We start from the raw sequence: 26,985 nt of genomic DNA, 5'->3' as shown, positions 1-26,985 counted from the left end.
GTTGGGACTTGAAGAAAGTCAGTGAGGTCACTTATTGCCTTGCCCAAAAAACTTACTGCCCCATTGCCTTCCCCAAAGCACAAACAAACAAAAAGATGCAGTGCTGGGTCTAGAGCCAGGAAGTCTCATCTTTCTGAGTTCAAATCTGGTCAGAAACACTTACTAGTTGTGTGACCCCAGTTGGGTAATGTTATTTAACCCTGTCTGCCTCAGTTTCTCAACTATAAAATGAGCTGGAGAAGGAAATGAAAAACCACTCTAGTATCTCTGCCAAGAAAACCACAAATGGGATCACGAACAATTGGACATGAATGAACAACAAAAGGGAGTGAAGATTTAGAAGGAAAGATAATGAGTTCTGTTTTGGACATAATGAGTTTGAGATGTCTACAATTCAAGATGTCTGAAAGGTGGTTGGAAATGCAAGATTGGAGGTCATCGGAAACAGTGTGGCAGGAAAGATAGATGATGATGGGTATGGGATTTGCACTGGTCTCCTAAAAGGAAAAGACCATGTCTTTGGAACCTGGACCCCAAAGCCCCTTGAAACCTAAATCTCTGCGGAGGCCCATTCCAGTCAATAATCCTTTTAATTGCCCTTTCATTGTGGCCCTCAAAGTTTGTACCTGGACCACCCCCAGCTATTTGCCACCCCTAGATCCCATCCAAATCTTCCCACAAGCCTTTCTGTATAAAAGTGTCCACCTTGCCCCCATTAAATTGCTCAGATTCTTAAAATCTGGCCCACTTATATTGGAACCACAAAAAGCACAGACTCACTAGGAATCTCAACCACCCCAACCAGGGTTTTAATTGGAATGAAAGAAGGTTTGAGTGGCTGAAATTTTTTGAGGCAGATCCAAGCCCTCTACCCTTGCATTTCAGGGTTCATAAGACCCTTAGATGCAACACTGAGATCACCAAATACAGAAGGAGGAATGATCAACAGTGTCAAAGGCTGCAGAGAAGTCAAGAAGACTGAGGACTTACTTCAGAAATTTAATTTATCTTAAATAAGCTCCAAAGTAAGAGGCCAAAAGAATCTAAAAACAATATCAGCAAAAACCAAACAAAATACCACCTGTTATCCTTGCCAAGCAGAGGGACAGGGCAGAGGAAAGGTGGCTGCCCTACCTCGCCCATTTAGAGTACAATCTTGTCTGTAAAACATTATGAAGGTGGATAAATGAATGAAAAAACATTTATTAAGCATATACTATATGCCAAGCACCGTTCTAAGTATTAGGGATACCAATACAACTAAACAGACAGTTGCTGCCCTCAAGGAGTTTACAAGGTGGAAGACCTAACCTCTAGGGAGTGACAGCCAGGAAGGAAGGAATGGTTTGGTAACGTTGATTTCATTATTGTTTTCAAGGCACAAATTGGAAACTGGATTTGGGAGTTCAGGAAAGGTAGAGAAGATCAGGGTATGCATAGGAGCAGCATTCCATGAAAATGGCTGGAAAGTAGTGTGATGGGTATGAATCTGGGACAGATATGATGAAAAGTCTGTGGTCCCAGGGCAGGAAAGAACCTAGCGGTGACAGGTTGGAGGTAGAAGCTACAGTACAGGCACCTGATAGGTCTGAATCTGGGCTAAATCTATCCTAGACTAGAAGAAAATTTAAGTAAAACCACCTTATAAATGAAGACAGAAGGGAAAAATTAGCCTAGAGAAAGCTTATCGTAAGAGTCAAATACATCATATAATCCCAAGATTACCTACAAAATGAAGAGATTAAATTGGATGACCTCTTAAGGTCCCTTCTAGCTCTAAATTTATGATACTTTGATCTTCTATTACCTGTCTTCACCTTCAGTTTTTGTGTATGTCCTTTTAAAGTCTGAGCTCAATGAGTTTCCCTGGGTGATAATGGTATCTCTTTAGATATCATTTGCCCCCTTTTTTCCATCCCTCAGAGGAATCATCTTAAAATGTGTCATTAGAAGTTCATTCTTCCCCCTTCTTTCATTCCTCCTATCCTTCTTCAGCCAACTTTGGGTTTTTTTGGGGTTTTTTTTTTTTGCTTTTTGGAATGGGGAGGACGGGGCAATTGGGGTTAAGTGGCTTGCCCAAGGTCACACAGCTAGTAAGTGTGTCAAGTGTCTGAGGCCACATTTGAACTCAGGTTCTCCTGACTCAGGGCTGGTGCTCTATTTGCCACACCACCTACCCACCCCAGCCAACTTTGTTTTTAGAGTCCTACAACATAAGATCCTATTCAATGAATTATTTGAAATTGACTCTTTTAACGTATGGACTGCAAATCAAACCATGTATAGTGTCAACTTCCTTATACATTACAAAATCTAAGCAGGTACTTCATTCCAAGTTTCCTTAATCAGCTAGTTTTATTTTTTTATTAGTTCTGAAAGATGCAATTATCAGCAGAGCATATAAAAAATTTATCAGATGCTCTGCTAATAGCTGAGACCTCTAGCCTATATCAAGGTAACCAAAGTTCTTGACCATAACTGCTTCTATGCTAGCTTTGTGATTTATAACAAGAACTAATTATCCATTTCTCCCTTCTAGTCTAGAGCCTATAATGTAGAGTCTACATTATATTCCCCACCATGATATCTTTTTTTTATCTCCCTTCTTTCATCATCAACCATCTTCTTTCCACTATGCTTCTTTCCTATAGCTAGGAAATTTCAACATGAATAGTAATCACTCTTCTACTCCTTCTGGTCTTTTGGTTTTAAGTCCAGTGTTCTACTATAGCACCCTATTTATCATGGGGAATAAACAGAATACCATAGATCTGTAGGACAGTCCAAAATACCTCTCTAGTCTGGTAAGCCTAGCCTCTTTTGTGGCCATCTGATTCTATAACCCTGTGACATGTCTTTTTCTCCTTCGTGGAACTCTTGGGTCTTGCCCTTTTCTAGAAAATTTCATGTGAAAGCATTAGCACCCCACAGCTACATATTCTTTGTCATCTCACTAAAACAGAAACTGTCACATCCCTCTAAAATCAGGGCCCTTACCTACAATATCAGGTACACAGGCAGTCTTGCTGCCATGGTATTGGAATGACAATGTTAGGATCAGCAGGCATGCCCACAGACCTGATGGAAGGTGTCAGAAGGCTGTGTGGCCTCAGAGAAGTAACTTAACCTCTCTGGGTCAAGACAAAACACAAATAGCCTGTGCCTTCAAGGAGTTCACATTCTAATAAGGGAGACAACATGCAAAAAATTACATTTAAGATACACACAATGTAAAAGGAAGGTAATTTCAAATGGAAGTCAGTTAACAGCAGATCACGCAGAATACTGAAAGAAATGACAAGGTTCCTCCCCTCAAGAAGTCTGCATTATTATTCAGAAGACAAGACTTATACACAAGATAAGTGTCAAAATATGTGGGATAGGCTGAAAGTGCTATGTTGCTGGAAGAGTAAGGAAGACATCATGGAAGATGTGGAATTTGAGCTTGGCACAGAGAGGAGGGAAGGAAGACAGAAGAAACCATTAACTAGATGTTAATTCAATCATCAATAAATACAATCCAAGACATCAAGTTTGAAACTTGAGCTACTGAATTTGACACCAGAAGGCTGGAAATTAGGAAGTAAACGAACACTAAAATATTAAATAACAATAACTTAAGCAATAAATAATGCAGAGAGCAATAAATAATGAAAAGCTATCTTCTCCATTCTCCAAAAGACCCTATTCTCTCTTCATATAGGTGAGATATCTTTCACCGTAAGGTTCTCCAATCAAAATTTGTGTACCAATAAAATCAACTCTACATGTACATTCTGGGTTTTTTTTTTCTGATTTGATTGTATAATTCTGATTTATTTTATCTTGTAGACTTGAAAGGAAAAACTACATGTTGCTGAATTTGTAACAGAATTAAAGAGGCAAAACAAAAATCTTATGGGAAAAGCAAAAGGTAAAAGTAGCTTGATTTTATCTGACTTTGTTATTAAATATATTGTATCGTATTAAATGGAATGCAGGCAAACCCTATATAACTCTGTTCCAATCAACATTAATAAACATAACCATCCTTCTAAAGCTACTGGGCAGTTCTGATACCCAGGGTCACACAGCTAGTAAGTGCCTGAGGCCGTAGTCCTCCTGACTCTAGGGCCAGTACTCTATCTACTAGCTCCAGTACTTTTCCTCAGGGTTAGCTCTAGATTTCCTCCAATCATCTCTGTTCCTATGGGACTATTTGGCTCATTAGCATCATTTCTCCTAAAGTCACTTTTTTTTTACGGATCTCATTCACTACTTTAAGTAGGTTGTATTTATAGTATAAAACCCTAAATCAACAAGTTTCAGCTTTCGAATCTCTGTGCATATCATAACTGCAAGACACAAATAGGAAGGAACGATAGTATAACAGGAAAATTATACAGGAGGAAATGGACAATTCATTTTCATTTCTCCCCTCATGATGACTGCCCATTTGTCACTGTTTAATAGAAGAAATTAAAAGACAACAAGTAGTATGGCAACCACTTTCTACTTTTCTATAAATCAGGTTGGAACATTGTTGGAAACACATATGTACAAGACAGGAATCTTCTGCTTCATTTTCTCTCTAGTTATAGCATTGTCCCACTACCATTCCATTCATTTATATTATGCTCACTGGCATTATATTCACTGCCTACTACACTCACTGACTGACATCATAGTAAATCTACAACATAAAAGATATCATGAGTCAACAACCTTATGCCACTGGTTTTATGAAGACAATTTAGGATTGTCCTGTATTCCTTCCACACAATACCACCTTCCTTTCATGTAATTTCACTGGCAAAAATGTTCATAAATATTCTCAATGGGTCACAAATATGATGTTACATTATATTCAATCAGAAGAGTCTGAGTTCAATTAGACCAAATATGGTGAGAATAAACTTGAAAAATACTATCAGAATTCAATAGATTTTAAAGTTATTTCCTCATAACAACTCTAAAAGATAAACAGAATAGGGACTGGGATAGGCAAGGTGAGCAGTCAGTCATTCAGGAAGCATAGATCTGACTATGTCACTCCCCTATTCAAAAAGCTCCAGTGGCTCCATTATTGTCTTGAGGATAAAATACAGGCCTTGATGTTTGACATTCAAAACCCTCCATAATTTGGATTCAGCCTACCTTTCCAAGCTACCTTTCCAGTACAGCCACTACTAAAGCACCTCTTTTCAATAACCTATTCAAGTTCCTGTGGCTAATAAGAAATACTTTGTCCCATACTCCTATTAAAACAACACCAAATTATTACTTTAACTTAATAGTTACTACGTGGATTAAGTTTGTTTGATAGTTTTAATTCTTTCAAGCTACCCTAGGGCTTTCTTGCCTTAATTCAATTCCTGTTCCACTCCTGCTTCAAAAAAACAACATCATGGAAAAAAGAGAAGACAAGGGATAAAAAGGACTATTATAAGAAAGGTCTTTTACATTTATAGCTTGCTATTTCCTCCTTAATTTACCTCCCAATTATCTCAGTAAAATGACTCTTATTAACATAAGTTAAATACTAGGAGCCAGACTCAGGATCACATGACTCTGGATGAAATCACAGAAGCAACTGCTACTGACCTTTCATGCCACAACATTCTGACTCAACATAAAGCTAGTATATACTTAAGTACTCACTCACCTTTAAAATTATTTGTAATATTTTACCTCCCCTCAACTCTATATTGCAGTCTGCCAGTCTATAATTTCCTTATCTGAGAACCTTGAAAATATGATTATTTTTCAACGATGACAAAACCCTCACTGATTTAAAATCTGGAAACCTTAACTGATTATATATTTTTACTGAATTCTTTCTAAACAGTATATCTAACTTTCCTATAACCCTTCTGCTCAAAGTAAACTATTTAGCTCCTACCCTACAAAAACAGAACAAATCTATATGTAACACATTTCTGTAGTGTAATCAATCTGATTGCTCAGACCATATGCAAGATCAATAGAGGCCACCATTAGAAACTAATGAAGACTGTTGAAATGACTGGATTAGACCTGTCAGGGACAAGTTTGGTGGTAACATTTCCAGGGTCATTTTCCTTCCTAGCTCTATTAGTATTAAAAAAAAAAAACAACATACGAGTTTCAAGGTTTATTTTTGTTTTTCTAAAAGTTGCTATAGTAATCCAAGATTAAAAATATATATATATATCTTGCCTTTTATTCATGAAACTTATTTAAAGTTCAATGTAAAATAAATCATGGTGTTTTTTTTTTGCCTGTTTGTTGCAATAACATATCGTAAACACCATCTGTCCTCTGTATACTAAAAACGCTAGTTTGTGAAGCACTTTCATGTCCTCTGATGAAAGGAACTCTATCAATAGCTTCCCTATTCAGCTGCACTAATTTTCCCCTCCTTTCCCCATCCTACAGTCAACTTTATTAAGACTAAGTAGTTTTTCCTTTTTTCCATAAAGAACATCACAGACATTTTTAAAAAATCAGTCTAATTCAGTTGAAAAACATTTTGAAGGCTGGGAATTATATTATACTTCAATATTTTCATAATTAGTCTTCCTTTAAAAATAATGTACAATATTTACACATAATTAGAAAAAACAAAATACTATTAAGTGGGAAAAAAGTTAAAATCATGTACAATTCTGAGTTTATATTGGCATTTTTAGAATTGGGATGCTTTTCTATATGGGACTTTCTAGTATTCATTAATATCTGACTTTCTTCCAAGTTCATCCAAATCCAAACCCTCACCCAAAGGCTCATTCATTCTTTTTTTTTTTATTTTTGGAGGGGGGAAGGCAGGGCAATTGGGGTTAAATTATTTGCCCAAGGTCACATGGCTAGTAAGTGCTAAGTGTCTGAGGTAGGATTTGATCTCAGGTCCTCCTGACTCCAGGGCCAATGCTCTATTTACTGCCCCACCTAACCACCCCAGGCTCATTCATTCTTTTAACTTGATAGCTAATGGTTTGCCACCAAAATCACCAAGATTACTTTATCTTAAGAACACCTTTATTAAAAAGAGACTTTTTTGGTTCCCCTTCTATTCCTGAGGATCATAACACAAATTCTGAAAATACTCATACCCTACTTCAAAACATTTTCTCTAGTTAAGCAAAACATAAATAAGGAATCAAGTCTTCTAACCCAGATCTTTTGTTTGCTCTATAAAAATAAGTCATACTTCAGTCTTTATAAAGCTAACCTGGGTATAAGGAGACAGCAATCACTTTTCCATGGAGAAAAATAATGTGCCAATCTAAGATTAGATTTGTTTTTCCTTTTCAAGGGGTCTGGGGTTCCCCTCATTTCTGTACTCTCTCCTGACCTTAGCTATAGAGGTGAAGGAACTTTTGAGACTATCTAGTCCAACCACCTCATTTTACAGATAAAGAACTTGAGTACCAAACAGGGTAAGTGGGATGCCCAAAGTCTCAAGGAAATAAGCAGAGCTGAGCCTCAAACCTAAATCCTATGACTCCAAATCCAACACCCCTTCCATTATACCAGGCTTACTTTGGCTGACCAGGAATGGGGACGAGGGTTTCAAAAACATGCTGTTCACAGAAGGAAGCTGTTTGGAGCCTCCTTCTACCACTAGAATTTTTCTGAAAAGGACAAATTGACCCTTTTCCTTAAATACTCCGCAGGGTATAGGAAGCACTCCTAATAACCATAACTAATTCAAATTTCTATATTGCCTTAAGATTTACAAATTACTTTCAACACAACCATTCCACGAGTTAGGTGGTATTATTATTCCCATTTTAAAGACAAGTAAAGTTAAATTGACTTTTTTTCAAGTTAGTCTAGATCTAGACCCTCATCCATAGGCATATCATCCCTCTGACTTTGCTGCTATTTGTTTAGCAACCATTTAGCTGGAGTTAATGCTCATACAGCTAGTAAGGAAGGAGTCAAACTCAGATCTCTTCCAGATTCAATTCTTGAATTTACCAGCTAAGCTGATTGTGAATATACCCACATAAACTACTAAAATTAAGCAAAGTGGCATGACAACACAAAAGAGAATACTCTATCTCATCCAACATTTTTATAGTCTAACAATTCCCTGTCTTATCCAGTTAATAGGTACAAGAAAACAATTAATAGATTAACTCAAATCTTCAGAACATGACCATCAAGCATAATAGTGTCTTCTGAATAAATAAAAGGTTACAAAATCAGAGAGAGAAAATTGATGAGTCAAAGTGCACACTAGAAAGCAGGACGAGGATAGAAGTCTAGGGGCAAAGGAATAAGGGATGAAACCAAAGCTAACTAGAGATCTGGAGTATTTAGGAGGTTTCAGAGAGATGAGAAGGTAATAAAGTACTGCAAAAGGGTATGGGGGAACTGGCAGTGGCTAGAGCGCTAAAGGTGTTTAAGAAGGGTGCTGAGGCTAGTGTGAAAGGAAGGCTTAGAAAGATTGGAGGGATGTGGGGTGGGATTTAGTCACAGAAAAGACTTTAGATATAGCTCCTGAAAGATGAAAGAATGTGACAGAAGCAGAAGACATGTAATAGGTCATAGATAATTGGAAATACAGTTTTAAAACTAACCTCCATTGCTGATAGCTGTAATCCCTCGATAAAAATCTTCAAAACTGATGATACCAAGTCCACTGGGATCCAGATATTTAGTCAAATCCTTCACCTGCAATTACAAAAATAAGAACTTAACCAAAATATTTTCATTTTAAAAACTATGCATGACATAAATAGAAAAGTTACAAAAGAGGAAATAAAAACTGTTATTAATCACATGGAAAGATTTCAAACTCTCTACGTCTAATTACTGAAGAAGTATAAATCAAGAAACTTTATATTACCTTACAACATCAAAAAATATAAAAAATGGTCAAGTCCAATGTTGGCAGGGCTGAAGGAAAACAGGAATACATCATTGATAAGATTTCAAATTAGTGCAAATATTTTGAAGAGTAACATGTTTGATGACAAATGACAGGATCATAGATGTAGAGTTTGAAGAGACTTCAAAGGTCATCTAATTTAACCTCTTTAATTTAAAGATGAAGAACTGAGCTCCAAGGAGATTAAGTGACTTGTCCAAAGCTACACAGGTATGAAGCTTTAAAGTTGGGATTCAAACCCAGGTCCTCTGACTCCAGAGCCAATACTCTTTCCACTGTATGATGCTCATTGCTAGAACTCTATACCAAAAACATCATAAGGGGAAAAAAGGATCTATATACAGAAATGTTAATAACTGCTTTGTATTAATAAAAAACAAGAGATAATCTAAAATCCAACAATTGAAGAATGACTAAACAAATCAAGCCATATTATTATAATCAAGTATTATGATACTTGAATGACAAATATGAAATAAACAAGTAAACAATGAAAACCTATAAGAGGTGATATAAAATGAAATCAGTAATACATTATAAAAATTGAGAACTTTTTTTAAAGGAAAGAAGAAATTTAAAAAGAAAAAAATAAGGAAAGAACATTTTTGTAATGAAAAGAACAAACAAAGAGAGAACATGGTCAAATGTGGCAGAACAAAAATCTTATCTGCTTATTTGCTGTCTGATTATTTTGGTTTTGCCCTATTAAAAGTCAGGGGGCTTGGGAAAGATTTTACTAAAAGATTTTTTACTAAAGATTTTTTTTATCTTTGTTTTTGTTGACAAATTTATACAGCAAAAACACTTTAAGTAGACATGTATTATGTATATGAACATTTTATATAAAAATTAGCTGAATTCTAAAATGTATGGTTTTATTTTGAATGAAAAAATAATAAACTCCTCTTCTGAACAGAGAAGCAAAGTTAGAAGGAGCATTACAATATAGAATCTGGAAAAAATAAATTCTATGAAGGCAAGAACTGTGGCTTATTCTTCTTTTATTCCAAGATATCTAACACTGTATCTTACATATAACAGACACTCATATAGTTGTAGAAATATACTGAATTCCTGGGACTTTGGGGAAAAGAAATTGGCTAGAATCTGTTAAATAAATGATAAACCACATCTCTAGAGGGGAAAAATAAAACTTTTGAAGTTTTACTAGTTAGAGCAACTCTGTTGTTAAGAGATCATGAGTGGTATAAACTCATTATATGACAGGTTTAAACATCATGTCCATTATGTGGTTCTCATTACAACTAAAAAGAAAATGTACCTTGAACCTTGATAAACTCACATTTTCTAAAAATCTTGTTCCATGAAATACCTCAAACTTTGACATAGACCATCTTTATATATGAAGCAAGAAATAGTCTTAAGAATCTTTTAAAAATGGAGAATTAATAAAACGGAAAAGTTAAAAAAGTTTTTAAAATTATCTAATACTAATATAAAATGAAGTGAATGCAACCAGGAGAACAATCTACACCATTACAGGAATACTGCAGAGATAATCAATTCTGAAAGATTTAATAACTCTGATCAACAAAATGACCCATCACAATTTCAAAAGACTCATGATGACACATGCTATCCACTTTCAGGTAGGAAATTGATGAACTCAGAGTACAGATTAAAGAATTTTTTTTCTTTAAAAAAAAAAGACCAATGCAGAAATCTGCTTTGTATGGCTATACACATTTATAATGGGTTTTATTTTTCTTGCCTTCATAATGGGCTGAGAGATGGGGTGGAGGAAGGGAGAGAATTTGGAACTAAAAAAAAGTCTCTGTTTCAAAAAAAAATTTTAAAACAAAGAAAGAGGGGGAAAATTATCTAATCCAATCTTCTCATTTTACATATGTAGAAACTGATCTGGAGAGAAAGTAACTTGGCCAACACAATCATTTCCAGAAATTAGATCAAAACCTGGGTTTCCTGATTCTTGGTCAAGTTCCTTACATTATGTGGTTTAGATTAAGATACAGATTTTCTTCTTCAGAATAATGATATATTTATATTCTTTTTTTTTTTTTTTTGCCTTTTGGAGGGCAATTGGGGTTAAGTAACTTGCCCAAGGTTACGCGGCTAGTTTTTTTGTGTTAAGTGTCTGAGGCCAGAACCGAGCTCAGGTCCTCCCAACTCTGGGCCGGTGCTTTACTCACTGCGCCACCTAGCCGTCCCCTATTTGTATTCTTAAAAGCACTTTTTTACTCATGTAGTTTAAAAACAATATTCATCTCAAAATCAATAGATTTTAGGAACATAAAACCTGTTAGGGTCTCAGTTTTGCATTTTGGCCACGTGTCATTTCCAAAGTTACAGAATTGTACACAAATACCTAAGTCTTATATTAACTCAGGGACTACAGATGTATTTGGTGTTATCAGGCCAACCAGTGATTATAGCAAATATTGAGTTGAAATAAAGGGGAAAAATCTTTATGATGCTTCCTTTTATTTGTACGTATACCTTACATATATAATATAAAAGGTGTAATGATTACTCTACCTAAATTTAGCGCTCTATCAAACTACTAGAAAGGGAGTTGGGATATGGGGATGGGGGGGGAGGGGGGACGGAAGAGGATGAATGAAAAGGATATGCCAAGCATGAAAACATCCTAGAAATAACTCTCTTCAGTCTTTTTACTATAACCTATCAGCCTTTAAACCCCTACTCCATTCTGATCTGATTTCCTTTCAAAGTATTACACATTCCTATGGTGCAGCTATAGGAGCAAAAGAAAGTTTGAGATGACCATTAATCAGAAGACAACTGTGTCACCCTGAGTAAGTTACTCTCTCTCTAGTTTAGTTTCCCCATCTGTAAAATGAGAGGATGAATTAAACTATTTTTTTCTGTTTAAAAAAATTTTTAATCTATTTTTCAAGCAGTTTCAAAATTATTTTTTCTTCATTTCTGCATTCTCTCTATTTCTCTAACTCTTCTCCCACCCATTGAGAAAGCAAGAAAAATTAAAAATCTGGGTTTAAAAAATTATTTAAATTTATTTAAATAAAAGACATAATAACCATAGAGGAAAGACACAAAAATCTCTTTAAATCCAGAGTTGTTTTTTTTTCTATGTATCTATTGCAGATTAAGTAGCAGATTATCTACTCACAATTAAGTTGTAGAGCCCTACAATAATTTATATGCATTTGTAACCAAGATATCAAGAGATCACCTAATCCAACCTCCTCATTTTATAGCTGAGAAAAGTAAGAGTGAGATAAGTGAAGTGATCTGCGAAAGATCCAAAGATTATATATAGTTAAAGATTTTAAAAGAGACCCCCTGCGGCAGTTAGGTGGTACAGGGAATAGAGCACTAGCCCAGGAGTCAGGAGGACCTTAGTTCAAATTTGACCTCAGACACTTGACACTTACTAGATGTGTGACCCTGGGCAAATAACTTAATCCCAATTGCCTCACCCCACCCGCACCCCACCCCCTCAAAGAGAGAGAGAGAGAGAGACAGACAGACAGAAACACCTTGGAGGTAATCTAGTCCAACCTCCTCTTTTTATAGATAGAGAAACTGAGAAGCACTACTTGGGTAGCAAGTAGCAGAGCTAGGAAACAAATCCAAGTGCTCTGATTTCTAACCATACACCATGCTACATCATTTCTTAAGAAGGGGAAAATACTACTTATATTTTTATTTACAAATTCAAACCTCTTCTATACCTAAAGACCTACTAGTCATTTTATTTTACCTCCTTTACAATTTTCTTTAGCTAATTATTAGGAATCCTATTTGTTCGTTTACTTTGAGTTTACAAGATTCAGTTCCCCAGTTCTTTGAGTTTCAAATTTTCTCCCCCTCCTTCACCTCTCCCTCCCCCCCCATAGCGGCATACAATCAGGCATAGGATCAGGAATCCTATTTTTTTTTTTAAGTTTTTAAACAAAACAACAAAGCAAAGTATAAACAAGGGCGGAAGATCACATGCAGTTCCCTTGCAAAAGATATTCAAGACTGCAAGGCTCTGTTTTAAGTAATGAGTTTCTATAACAGCAGCAGCCTAGCAACTGGCATGAAGATGAATTTTTGGAGGTTAAATCTATTTATGAAGAAATGCAAGAATTTTAGCAAGACTAGTATTTTTCACAGAAAATTAATCACAAAAAGAAAAAAACCAAGGATACTAAAGCATCTATCACATAAATGCTATTTTCTTTTTTTTGTCTTTATTAATTTGTTTGTTTACTTTTAGTTTACAAGATTCAGTTTCACAATCCCTTGAGTTTCAAATTTTCTCCCCTTCCCTCTCTTCCCACCCCCACCCCCCCATGGCGGCATGAAATCAAGTATAGGATCTTCAAATACTCAAATACTTTCACATTAGACATTTGTCAGGTTATAAAGAAGGATTATAATGGATGGAATGAGCAATGGGAAAGAGGAAACAAAACCAAACAAGAAAAGGAACAAGAGCAGGTGGTTGGCTTCAGTCTGCGTCCAAGCTCAGTTCTCGTTCTTTCTCTGAAGGCAGACTCCTCTTTCCATCATGAGCCTTTTGCAGTTGTCTTATAACCCTACATTATAAATGCTATTTTCTACAAATGAGTTGATGAGAGTTTTCCAGACAGTTAGTGAATAAGCATTTATTAAATGCCTACTATGTTCCAAGCACTGTGCTAAGCACCAGAGATCAATGGCAAACAAAATAAAAGAGCTCCTGTGATCAAGTGATCACAGAAGTGATCAAGAAGATCACTTTCTAATGAGGGAAATAACACATCAGCAACTATATACAAAAAAAGACATATATATGTATATATATATACACACACATAGAGAGAGGGGGGGAGGGGAGAGGGGGTGTTAACCCAGGGAATAGTTTCAGAGAGAAGACATTAAAATTAAGAAAGAAACTTGTCATTTTACATTTTAAACAAGACTGGAAAAATATTTTGATTACTGATCCAACAGACAAAGAATGAGACTGCATATTTGACATCCTTTCAATAACAGGTCCTTCCTACCACATAAAGAATTTAAAGTATATGCAAAACCACTTTTAGTGATGTGACAAAAATAAAACAGAGTTCTATGCCTACAAGAATCCAAAGTCATAGAGTTCCTTTCAACTAACCTTTTCAGATAATTATGCTTCTGGGTAAAGCCAGGCAATAGAATATTTATCTCCTATTATTCAATAATAAAATAACATAATCACAAATTATGCTCAATTGAATTATGACAAAAATTTTCCTATTGAATATTTATTGTAAAAAGATTTTGAACAACAAATAGCATATTGTGAGTAATTACAGAAAGCATTATGGATCAAGTTCATTTGGTAAAAACAAAAGCTTTTCACTAAAAAAAATCTTGGGATAAGCTGCCAAAGTAATAGTTTTTAATATTGATGGGAAAAAAAACCCACAATATATCTATGTGGCATGGTGGATGAACTGTCAGACTTGGAATCAGGAACTTGAGTCTGAAACCCAGATAGACACTTTGCCATGTGAGTCTGAAAAAGTCAATGAACCTCTCAAGGCCTATTTCCTCATTTGTATGATGAGGATTATATTTTATAAGGCTGTTGTAAGGATCAAGTGAGATTAGATAGATATAGATAGATATACACACATATATAAATATACACATACATAAGGTACTTTGCAGATATTAAAGCATTACATAATAGAATTATCGTTTTTCCTGCTTTTTCTTTTCATTAGTAAATTAAAGAAGAATACAATCATTAAATGTCTTATATTGCATAAAAGGTTCATAAAGCATTCTTTGCTACTTACATTTTCTAAGACCTGCATTTCTACTGAAATATTATATAAAAATGGAATTTTATTGTACTTTGTCTATGAATCAGTTTTCTCACAATGACTAAAATAGGACCATTCACTATTGAAGAAAAAAGTTGGGTCTTAAAGAATTTTGTTAACATTTTAAAATAACCCTAATTATTGATTCCTGTCTTTGAAGATCTTAAGAATTAATTGCTAAATAGAACATATAACAGTTGGATAAAACATATAACAATGGAACTACAGGGCAACTTGCCTCTAGTTGTTGAATTTAGTCTATATAACATCCTACTGTATATAATTTTACAACTTTACCTACCACTCATTATTTACCCCCAAGTAACTGAACTTCTTTTGGCATGAAAACTCACAATTTAGAGAATGAGTCAGCCTTAAGCCAATCACAATGGAGGGCATATAACTGAAACTTCTAATCACTTCCATATTCTTCAATGTAATACTCCCTTATTGAATGCAAAAACCCTTTTTGACATTGTTGGATTGGTAGAAAATTGCTATGAATCACTTTTAAACAATCTTAAAAATTAGGTCTGTATATTTAGTAGTCAAAAGCCAAATATTTAAAGAAATAAGTTTTTATTGATCCTTTTTACACATCACCATAATTTCTCCATTCCCCTTCCCCTTTCAGACAGCCATTCCATATGATAAATATTTTTTAAACAACATGACTGATCAATACATCAAAAAAGTCTGAAATATGTGCAATGTGCAACACCTGGATACCTCCCAATTCCACAAAAGAGTTAGGTGGGAGTATTTTATCTCTTCTTTCAAGCCATACTTGCTTCTTATAATTTTGCAATATTAACTTTTGATTTTTTTGTGTGTGGCTATTCTTTTCCTACTTTCTGTATTCATAATTTCTTTCACAAGAGTAATTACATTCATGTACCACAATTTGTTTAACCATCCTCCAACTGATGATCATTTTATTCAATTCTTTTATACCATAAAAAAGCTACTATAACTATTTTGACGTATACAGGAATTTTCTTCTTATCATTTAGAAAATAAGCCTAGTAAGGGAATCAGAGAATGAGTGGGGTCAAAGAGCATGAATTAATATGATTCATAATTACCTTATTTACATAATTCTAAGTCAAGTAAATCATCAGCAAATAGGGATAGTTTATCTCCCCTGTACCTATCTTTGTGTCTTTAATTTCTTTCTGTGTGTCACTTCTATTGCTAACATTTCCAAAACTCTACCAAATAATAGTAGGGAGAATGAGCAACCCTACTTTACTCTGACATTTTCTGGGAAAAGTTCTTATAAAAAAAATTTACCCCATTACATATGATCTTCTTTTGTGCTTATTTTTGGTTTGTTAGCTTTCTAATTTCTAAATGCGAATTCAGTTCATTAATCTTCTCTTTTTCCTATATTACAAAGTTGAAGCCCAGAAATTTTGGTGTGTTGTTTTATCATCATCATTTTCTTTTATATGATTATTGTTTCTATGATTTGTTCTTTGATCCACTCGTTATTTAGGATTTCATTGTTAAGTCTTTATTTGAGTCTCTGTCTATTGTTTGTGTTCCCTGAACTGATTACTTTTTACTGTGTTACAGTCTGTAAAGAATGTATTTACTATTTCTGCCTTTTAATATGTTTACTACATCTATATACCCTAAATAATGGTCAATTTTTAAAATAAAAATTCTATGTAGTGCTGAGAAATACATCTGTTCTTTAGAAAACCCATTCCAGAAGACACTATACATCTTTTACCTCTAGTTTCTCCAGCAATTTGTTTAATTCATATTTTCCCTTCTGTTTAGTTTTCTGTTAGGTTTATCAAAAAACTGAGGGAGGGACACTGAAATCCCTGCCACAATTGTATGACTGTCTATATCTTCTTGTAGTTCAATTTTCCCTTTATGGATTTAGGTGGCAAGGCATTTGTAGCACATAAGTTTAACACTGATATTGTTTTACTGTCTTCATTTGTTCAGCATCATGCAGTTTCTTTGTTTATAACTTTTTGTGCTGTTAATGTTTTTTGGATTGACATGAGGTATGAAAGATTTTTTTTCAGTCCCTCATTTTTATGCTGTGTATATCTGTTTATTAAATGTGTTTCTTGTAAGCAACAAATTGTAGGGTTTTGTTTTCTTATCCAATGTCAATCTTTTTCATTTTGTTGGATTGTCTAATTGTAGTAGCAAGCACCCCAGCATCCCCAGGGTGGCTGCCAACACAGGTTCTTAAATCTGCTTTTCTAAAGGAAAGCAACTCAAAATGGGTTAACAATCTTGCTTTAATCAATCAAACATATCATTTACCTAATTCAGGGGGAAAAGTCAGCACCCCGAACTTCAGAGTATACAGACAGAAGTTACAAGCAGAAGTTACAAGAAAACAGAAACATTTCAAGCAGACAGGCCTCCAACCATCTGACTATTACATACAGCCATACCTAGTCACAGTTAACAGAGAGGGAAGCATCAACATCTGGGTTTTTCTAAGCTGGGGGGCTCTCAACGGCTGCCCAGAGTCTCGTCTAGTCAAATCACACAACACTTCTCAAAGAGAGCCCCCAAACAAAGTTTCACATCAGGTTTTATATAGCCTTTTCCTGGCTCAGAGAATGTAACAGCTCTCTTGATCCCACTGCCCAATCACAAAGTATCTCCTGAAAAACAAGCCTCCTGCCACAGGCTCCAGGTACACTTAAGCCTATCAAATGGCCTAGGGACAGGGAAGATCTTAAATTTCTATTCTTTAAATTTCCATTCCATTCCTATAACACCAATCCCTTCAAATTTAAAGTTATGAGAGTTAAAGTTTCACTTTTTCTCCACTTGTCTATAAAATTGTTTTTTCCTCAAAATTAGTATCTTCAGTTGTTCTAGCTTAATCTACTTAAAGGCAACTCCATTCCCACTGGCTCTCTTCCCTTCACCTTACTACTTTCCCTAGCTTTGAAGTGTTGCATAACTTACTGGTTCCTTTTTCTTTCTTCTTTTATCTACTTATTTAATTCTTCCTTTCATCTTTCTTCTGTCAGTCAAGTAAAAACCCCTTTCTTCTCCTCCACTTCAATGTATTTTGCTTATTAGTTTTAAAATGTTCATTTTCTGCACCTTTTTTTCTAAAAAGTATTCCCTTTTTCATTCTTGTCATTATTTATCTTCCCTTTCTCTCCATTCTAGACTTTCATTCTTTGATTCATGGCCCTCATATTTATTTAGTCCTTCTTTAGTCTCTATATTCCTTATGAAATTAAAATTTCTACCATAGCTATTTTGAGTTCTCTCTTCTAAACAGTTTCTATTGTGGTTTGTTTTATGGAAAAAAAATTGTCCCACAATAGTATCTTTTTTAATGTCCTTGATTGTGCAGTTCATTGTTATCCTTTGCCCTTTTCAGGGTTATTTTTCCACTATTTTGCCTTAAAGTCTTCTCTCTGGGTCCATGTCATTCCACTCTTATAAGTGTCAGCTGCCATCATAAGTTTTTATTTCCCATCTCCTGAAGCAGAATGATTAATCTCTTTAATCAACACATTCCTTCAGATTATATGCACTGAAAGGTCTCCATCACCCTTTATAAATTATCTTTCTTATCCCATGGTAACTTTCACAAGTGGTATCCCCTCCCACTAATGAAACAAGATTTCTTCCCTTCTTTCCTCTTGTTTTAATCTCTTCCCTTTGCCTTTGCAAATAGTTTGACTGGGTCTAGTTTAATTTGTAGGAATGCTTCAAACATCTCTTCCTTATTGAATTTCCATTTTTTTTTTCATTAATGGTTAAGTCCAGGTTTGTAATACGGTATATCACCTTGGCTTGGTTCTTGAGATCCTTTACTCTTTGGAACACATTCTATTCCTTCCTGTAATTTCTGGTGGATGCACCACCTCTGAGTTATTCAAATTTCCTTTCTTTATATGTGAAGGTCTTTCTCCTGTTGTTTGCAGAATTTGTCATTTGTCAATGGAACTGTTAAATTTATTCACTATGTGATGTGTGAATTTATAGCACAGGACTTTTTTCAGAAGGCAATCAATGAATTACTTCCATCAGAACTCTGTTTTCTAGGTTTGGGAGTTTGGGGACAGTTTTCTTTTATTATTTCTTGAATTTTGATACTCAGGGTTTTTTAACTTGTAGTGTTCTTCTGGGAGACCTATACCACATTCTGCCTTTAAGATCAGTATATTTTACCTGTATGAAGATGTTTTCTTTTAATGCTGGTGCTTTTTGTTTCTCTTCTTCCAGAATGTCTTTCACTTCCTTGCATTTGTATTCCCAAACAATTATTCTCTCTTTTGTTTCTTTGGTCAAACTTGCCACCATAGAGTCAAATTTATTTGTTTGTTTCTATTCTGCCAATTATTTCTGCTTGCAGACCATAAATTTTTTTTCACAATTTTTTTCTCTTTTAAACCATTCAGGAACATTTTCTCTTGGGAATCCATAGGGTCCTCTGCTCCATCAGGTGATGTTTCATTTTCCTTTTCTTGTTATATTTATTCATAGCTATATGGGCTCTTTTAGCTAATCTGGAGGCCATATTTCCTTCTGTTAGTAATATCTTCCCTGCTGATGTCCAAGGTCTGTAATTTAATTGTCTTCCTCCTGAGGTCTTTGGTGATGTCATACTTTTTTTTTTAATTCCCCTATTGTTCACTTTCTGACCCATTCCCCCTTGATGGTAGTTTCTCTAGGAACTGGATCTCAAAGCCATCTTAACCTCTTCCTACACTGGGCAATTCATATTTCATAGTCCTTAGTCTCTGTCCAAAGTGACTTTTGCAGGGGACAGAACTGACCTCAGTTAGACAACTCTTTCCCTCAGGCTTAACAGAGTGTCACACAGTTCCCCACACATATCTTTGTCCTAGTTTACTCTGTTTTTCATTTCTTTGGCTGAACTCTGTTGTAACTGCCCCAGTATAAGCAAGAGTCTACCTTTTGATTTTCTACCACTGGGGGAAGGAAGAAAGATACAATTGAATGCTGTTGTAAGCCTGTGGGTCAGTCTGTGAGACCCTGGATGAGAGAGTAGTAGGTGGTGGTAAGATGATGCTGAGTGATGATTTTAGGGCTTAGGAATTCACCATCTCTGCTATTAGAGCACTGATTTATGACCTTTTTAGGGTTCTTAGTATCTTAGACTCATAGAGAGAGTTGAAAATGCTGCATCTCATATAAAATTCTTACTCTGGAAAGGCTTCAGAGGTTGTGAGGTTCAAAGGAAATGTCTAGTCCTCCATCTTATTGGGCCTAAATAGCCAGGCTTTTAAAAAATTCCATTTAAAAATTGGGTTGATGTTTCAAACTTCAAAAAATTAAATGCCAAATCACATGCAAGGTTTCAATCAAGAACTGCAATAGAACTCCACCCCCCCACCAAAAAAAAATTACTATGGTCCATGAATTGTTGAAACTATAGTCTTTCAATGTTCATTGAAGAGGATCACAAAACCAATATAGGTAAAGGGTTTGCTGATGATCTTCAAGATTTAGTCATATCTTAATGAAAATAAAATAGATTATTTTCTATAAATATGTGTCAAACCATCCTAAGTGTAAAAAATGTACTTTTGGCCAAATATCATCAAAAATAATTGACCACAACTAGTATCATAGATCTAGACTGGAAAAGACCTTAGAGATCATTTAGTCTAGGAGTTCTTAACCTTTTTTTGTGTCCTGGACTAATCTGGAAGTCTAGTGACTTCTCAGAATGATGTTTTTAAATACACGAAACAAAATATATAGAAGTACCAAAAAAAAAACCCAATTGTATTGAAATATAGTCTTCAAGCAGGAAGATTATAGTTACATATTATCTAACAGTAAACTAATTACGATAGTAATTTCTAAGTAGTGAGGAGTATAAATAATATTTTGAGATTTCTGTACTACAATGTGATATGAAAATATTTTATTTCTACTGGACTGTTAGACTATTTTATAAGGAGGTACAAGGAAAAATTGATATAAATACTGTAATACAGATTAGTTGCATTTTACAACCAATTATAGGAAAATAGCCAGCACAGAGGTGATCTGTGTTCTTGAAGGCTATGCCAAGAGTGCAAGTTCTCACAACTTCTACCAAACTGAAAGTCTTTGTTTTGGGCATAGTGGTGAACTTTATGTCCACAAGAAATTTAGAAGACAATCTTCTAAATTTAAGACAGGTTATGATCTGGGTCAGTGACACCAAATGAGATCATGGATCCTTGAAATGCTGAAGCTTACAACAAAACTACTCTCTTTAATTTTTACTTGAAATGAGACAGAAAATTCAATCTCTTCCCCAACTTATACTTTTTATATTCTAACACAGAAAAGGGGTCCAAAGTCCATTTATCAGCTGATTTCTTAGAAGCTAAGAGGGTTTCTTTTGAAAAATATCATTCTCTTATCTATATCAAGTCATCATTCTTAAAAGCATGTGATGTACAGATAAACTATCATCAGAATTCAAGAACATACATAAAGGCACTATCTAAAACTTAAATCATACTACCTAATCTATGTACAGTAAATACTCTGCCTAAGAATTTCAATATTTAGAGTTAAACATTCTTTGAAGATCCATAATGTCGTGTTTATGGGTATTAACTCCACTGACACATCATAATCCTTCTATTACCTTAGCAGAAAGTATTCATGAATTGCTATAGCCAAAAAAAAAAAAATGTTACCAGACATCCAGGATTTTAGAATGAGCCTTTCCCAAGTTAACTAAGCCAGTCATCAGATGATAGACAAGCATATGATTCATTCCTAGGCCCATACCAAAGCCTTTCCAGTTGAGTAAGATCTGCCAGAGTTTAAACTCCATTGGTACTGCCTTTTTACACTCAAGGTAATTCCCATAGAAGTTCAACACCAAGAATTGTCAAAACTAATATAATTATACATTTAGTGAAAACACAAATACTAATACTTATGAAATAATTATTGGCCTGAAGCAAATGCTTTTTTAAAAATAATAACTGGGAATAATAACAACTTAAAATATACTTAACATTACTATGAAAATTTTAGCTTACACACACAAATCAGAAGATCCAAAATAGTGCTGTTGATGTACAAAGAGTGAAGCAGTAACTTAGTAGCAATTTAAAGGCCTTCAGAGTAAAAGAATTTCAGAGTTGGAAGTCAATTTTTAAAAATGATCTTGCCAAAAGCCAAAAAAGTGTTCATGTAGTCGATTCATTTGGAATTAGCCCTGCGATTTAATGTGCAGAATATTTTCTTCTGAGTATTGGCTATAGAAATGCCAAACATTCTTTTTCATAGAAGCAAGGGACAGAGGCATGGAAATTAGAAGGGACCTGAAAAGTTAAATCTGTACTGTAAGTTATTCATTCATTTCTGTTTCAGCTCACAGACCATCTCCTAAGGAAATCATTTCCTGATCCTCTTAGTTGTTAGTACTTTCTCCCTTGCACCACAAATTGTCATGAATATACTGTTTATATTCTTACTATACTAAATCCACTATTTAATTACATTACTTAACTTATACTTAATGGTATTCTATCCTTAAGATTCATTTGGAGAACAGACTGAAAAATGAGACTGCACATTTTTTTCTAAAGTCTAAACTCTTACCAGTAAAGACAATAACTAAAGCCAAAATACATACACATACATAATGAGCCAGCCAACACCCTTTCTAACTAAGTAAAACAATAAACTGACCAGATTTACCAGTGAAAAACTCTCATTTTGAAACTGACTCTATATAGCTAATGACTTTGTTGCTAAGTAGGCTACTCTAAATTTGTCAAGTTATGTCATAGGAATTATATCTCTCAACTAGAGCTAAAAAGCATATTAAAAAAATCTTCAACTCTGCCATGATGACAGCAGATCAAAGGCAGTTTAGCTTGTAGTTAATTACTTCAAACAAGAAAAGAAACCAGGGCAGTTTCTGCAGCTTATTTTTTACTATCACATTTCACTGTAAAATTTAAACTGCTAGCAATCAAAAGGGTTATAGTGGGCTTGCTTTAGCTAATATCAAATGTCACACTAGGTTTCTGGCCAGGGAAAAGGTCAAAACAATTGTCCAAGGACTAAATATAGCAAACTTCTAAAAATTATACTGAAAACCTGTTACAAGCAATCTATTTAGAGAAAACATTCTTAACTCCTTGATAATGAGTCTCATAATGAAATAGTGTAAAAGAGTTTTCCTTGTACTTAATATAATTAATCTTAGATATGGTGAACTCCTTTCTAAAAAAAATAACACTTTTTTCTAACCTGTTTTTTAATGATAGACTTGATACATGTCAAAAATATGAAATACTTAGAAGTTATTTATTTAACTTCCTTTTACAACCAAAATTAAAAATCAGGAGGAATATTTGTTTCAATATTTTTAGTCTTACTTTTACGTCAGCAAAGTCATATAGAATTTTATTTGTTTGAATGAATGAAAAAAGCATTTACTAAGTGTGAATTTAAAAAGCATTTAGCACTATATGCCCAACACTGTGCTGTTAGGGATACCAAAAAAAAAATCCCTATCTGTAAGAAGCTCACTCTAAAACTGGACGAAACAACAATGCAGAAAGAAAGGCTCGGAAGTCCTTAGGGTACAGGGGAATAGAGGATGGAAAGTTTGGGTATCCTAGGGTACACCAGCGGGTTAGATTACAGTACACAAGGGTCTGGAGGCCATAACAGCTGTGCAGATTGTAAAACCCAGAGGACTTCAGCACAGAGTGACATAGCATATAGGACCTTGGTCCTCCATCTCATCAAAAAGTTTGTAGTTGGTAACTCCCAGCTTATCCAAATAATATGAATAGCCATGTAGCTCTGCTCCATAATCCACGGAGCATGAAGGCCCAGCTGGGGGAACGACAAAGAGAAGGGCACACAGCTGGCCCTCCCATCTGGCCAGGCCCTAGGGACTATAGCCTGAGGCAGGGGGATGGGTAAAGTATAGACCAGGGTGGGAAGAAGGCACATAGCAGTGCAATGCTTCTCACCTGCCCAGCTGGAGTCTGGACTGCCCAGGGGTGGGGGAATAAGGAATCAAAAGGAAGACAAGCCAGAAGAGTGCCATTGCTGGGGTTTATTATTCATATAGTTTCAAAATGAAAAGTCTGTAAATAGAATTTTTCTTATTTTATAAAGACTTTGCAGGCTCTAAGGGAATTGTCAAATTATCTAAGAAATGTTTTTCAAAGACTTGAAAACCACCTCAAAGTACCAGTGACCTTGGACAAATCTTTCCCTTTTTAGGATGCGGCAGAAATGACTTTACTCAAAAAGAGAAGAAAAAAAAAGAACTTCCTAAAAAGACCAACTATAGGTATACTGGCAATTCAAAAGATAAATTCAGATTTTTCAAAAATATATTTAGGAGATGGAAGGGGATAAAGGATAGCGATTAGATCCGTGATTTCACTGGCATATGGAACTCTCAAGTGAGGAACTCCTCTAATCAATGTAGGCCAGAATCTTCTCTGCAACTTAATGTCTTTGATGGTCACCTGGAGAGCCACCAGATGAAGTGACCTGCCCCAGATCACACAGCCCATGTGTGCCTGAGGCAGGACACAAACCAGAAAATCTGGATTCCTAATGCAGCTCTCCACTGTCATGCAGCCTCTCAGGAGATGGGAACAAGGACAAGTAACAGCAGATGAATACAAAAGTTTAGTAGTAGCCCTGTAAAAATTCTGTCAGCATCAATAAATAGCAATGTGAATTGAGGATGAAGATAAATAGTAAAGATAATGGAAAGATCTGTTAGCTTGTTTAAATTACAGTGGTGCTGAGAGGAGGTGGGAAAGCGCTGCAGGAGGTGAACAGGTATGAACAGCTTATGAGAATGAGATGGCTGAACCACTCAACTTTTTTTTTCCCCCTTGGCTATTTGTCTTCTAAAGAGAATGATCTTTGGACTGAAAATGACAGAACAAAAATAGTTATCAGGGAATGGAAAAACAAGATAAGGGAGTCAGGCAGTATTACATTACTCTCAATAATTTTAAGTTACCAGGTCCAGATGAACATCTAAAAAGTACTGAAGAAACATATAAATGTTGAGTCATTGTCAATGTTTTTCGAAAGATCTTAGAGAATGAGAGAAACAATTAGGGCTAGAGAAGGGCAAATGCTGTCCTCATTCTTGAAAAGAAAAAAAAAATGGCATCTTCAAACTACTCTCCAGTGGTGGACACTTTTATTGCTAACTTCTATTGCTAACATTCTAGAACACATTATTCATAATTACTTAAAAATGAAGCAATGCTCACCAAAAGGCATCATTGCCTCAAGACTTAATGATATCAGACTAGCTTCTTTTCCTTTTTGACAGGTTAACTAGACTGGTAGATCTGTGGAATTATAGGCATAGCATACTTAGGTTTCAGAAAAACATTTGACAAAGTTTCAAGTTCTGTCCGTGGATAAAATGGGGAGACATTGGCTAGATGAGAGCAATTAGGAAGATTTTGAACTGTCTGAATGACTAAACCCAAAAAATGCACACTCAGGAAAGGGTCAATGTTACCTTGAAGGGAGGTCTCAAATAGAGATCTGTCTCTAGGGATCTGACCTTGTCCCCAGAGGCTGTTTAAGATTTTTATCAATGATTTAGATTAGGGTATAGATGATATGTACATGAAATTTGAAAAAGATACAAAACTGGGAGGGACAGCTAACATGAAATATCTAGCAAGCATTTATGAAGTACCTGCTACATACAAGACATTATAATAGGTGTTGAGGATATAGACAAAACAAAAATCAGTCTCTTTAAGGAATTTAAAGTCTTCTGAAGCAATACAACATATAAGCAAATAACTATATGCATGCTAACTTGAGTAGGGAGAGAACACTAATAACTAAGGGAATAAGAAAGAATTCTTACTGAAGATGGTAGATGACCCAAGTCAGAAAAATGATTTAAGCAAATGAGTGGAGCAATCAGGGTACAATCAAGTCAACAAGCATTTATGAAGCACCTACTATGTGCTGGGCACTATGCTAAGCTCTTATGATACAAAGAAAGGCAAAAAGACAGCCCCTATTGTCCAGGAGTCTAATGGAAGAGCTCACAGCTTCAAACCCTAAACCATCCTTGAATTCTCATTCTCCAGCCCTTCACCTTCATGAGAAAACATCTGATGCTGCTTCCTTCTACAATTTGGCAAGAACTGTGTACTTTTGCTCTGTTTGTTTGCAATGCTGACCCTAAACTATTCATGCTATATGAATGACTGGATGATTTTTAAAGATTTCCAGTGAAGGATATTTAACAACTTTCTTTGGAAAAAGAAAGTTCTAGCTTTTTATAATATAAAATAGTTCCCACATTCAAGTATTAGATATCTATTCAATATAATTCAGGGAAAATCTTACAGAATAAGGAGCACAGAATAATTTGAGTAATACTGTCTTGTTCTCTAAAACTAAAGAAAAAAGAGACCACTAAAAAGGGAGGGGGGTGGCTATCATAAAAGAAAAATACATTTTAGAACACATGCTTCTTATGCCTAAGGTCCTCTGAGAAATGTTTGAACTAAAAATATTGATTTTATAATTCAGAATTAATATACTTAAAACCTAAATAGCTTGAATACTAGCTATTCCATCGCTAATGATTTTCTTTAGAATGGGTCTAAGAGTTTTTAAAACCTCTTCACTTTCAATTCCAGGTCCTAAATGTAATACCCCCAAAATGTATGCCAACCCTACATACTGCTCATCACTTAAGTCAGGATACAAACAGATCGTGACAGACTAGAACAATGAACTGAATACAAAATAATTATATTTAACAAGGACAAATGTAAATTTCTACCTATCAATTATACAAAAAAAAATCAATTTCATATGTATAATATAGGAAGATATGGCTAGATAATAGTTCCTATGTAAAAGATCTCAGGGTTTGAGTGGAATACAAGGTCATTGTGAATCAAAGATAGGATGGGGCAGTAAAAGAAGCTGCATTAAAAGAACTGCAGTATCTAAAATGAAGGAAGTAATCATTCTTCCTGGGGTGGGGTGGAGATAGGGGATAGATAGATAGATAGATGATACATACACACATACATATACATCCCTATATTGTACCCAGGCCAGGCCATACCTGAAAAACTATGCTCAGTTTTAAGAATCTCATTTTTGGGGGGAAAATGTAAACAAGCTAGAGAATGTCCAGAAGAGGGTGACCTGGATGTTGAGAGTACTGGAGGACATTCCATACAAATATTGGTTGAAGAAAGTGATGATAGTCTAGGGAAAACTTAAAGTGCAATAAAAACACTATTCAAAAGTAGAATGGGTTAGATCTTGGGAATACATTCTCTTACTACT

The 26,985-nt window shown here is 35.0% G+C and overlaps 1 protein-coding gene across 2 annotated transcripts in view; it reads right to left on the bottom strand.

Moving 5' to 3' along the window:
* RAB11FIP3 (RAB11 family interacting protein 3) overlaps positions 1-26,985 on the bottom strand; it is a 172,284-nt gene that overhangs the window by 104,742 nt on the left and 40,557 nt on the right. For both annotated transcript variants that reach the window (XM_069107918.1, XM_069107925.1), the window contains exon 2: positions 8,547-8,640. In XM_069107918.1, coding sequence (XP_068964019.1) covers positions 8,547-8,640 — 94 coding nt within the window. The remainder of the gene's footprint in view (positions 1-8,546; positions 8,641-26,985) is intronic.

Source organism: Petaurus breviceps, unplaced genomic scaffold (genome assembly GCF_028583685.1).
Source record: "Petaurus breviceps papuanus isolate PSGF00001 unplaced genomic scaffold, PetGlider_PUasm1.0 138, whole genome shotgun sequence".
Lineage (NCBI taxonomy): Eukaryota > Metazoa > Chordata > Mammalia > Diprotodontia > Petauridae > Petaurus > Petaurus breviceps.
This window is presented reverse-complemented; position numbering and strand designations above follow the sequence as displayed.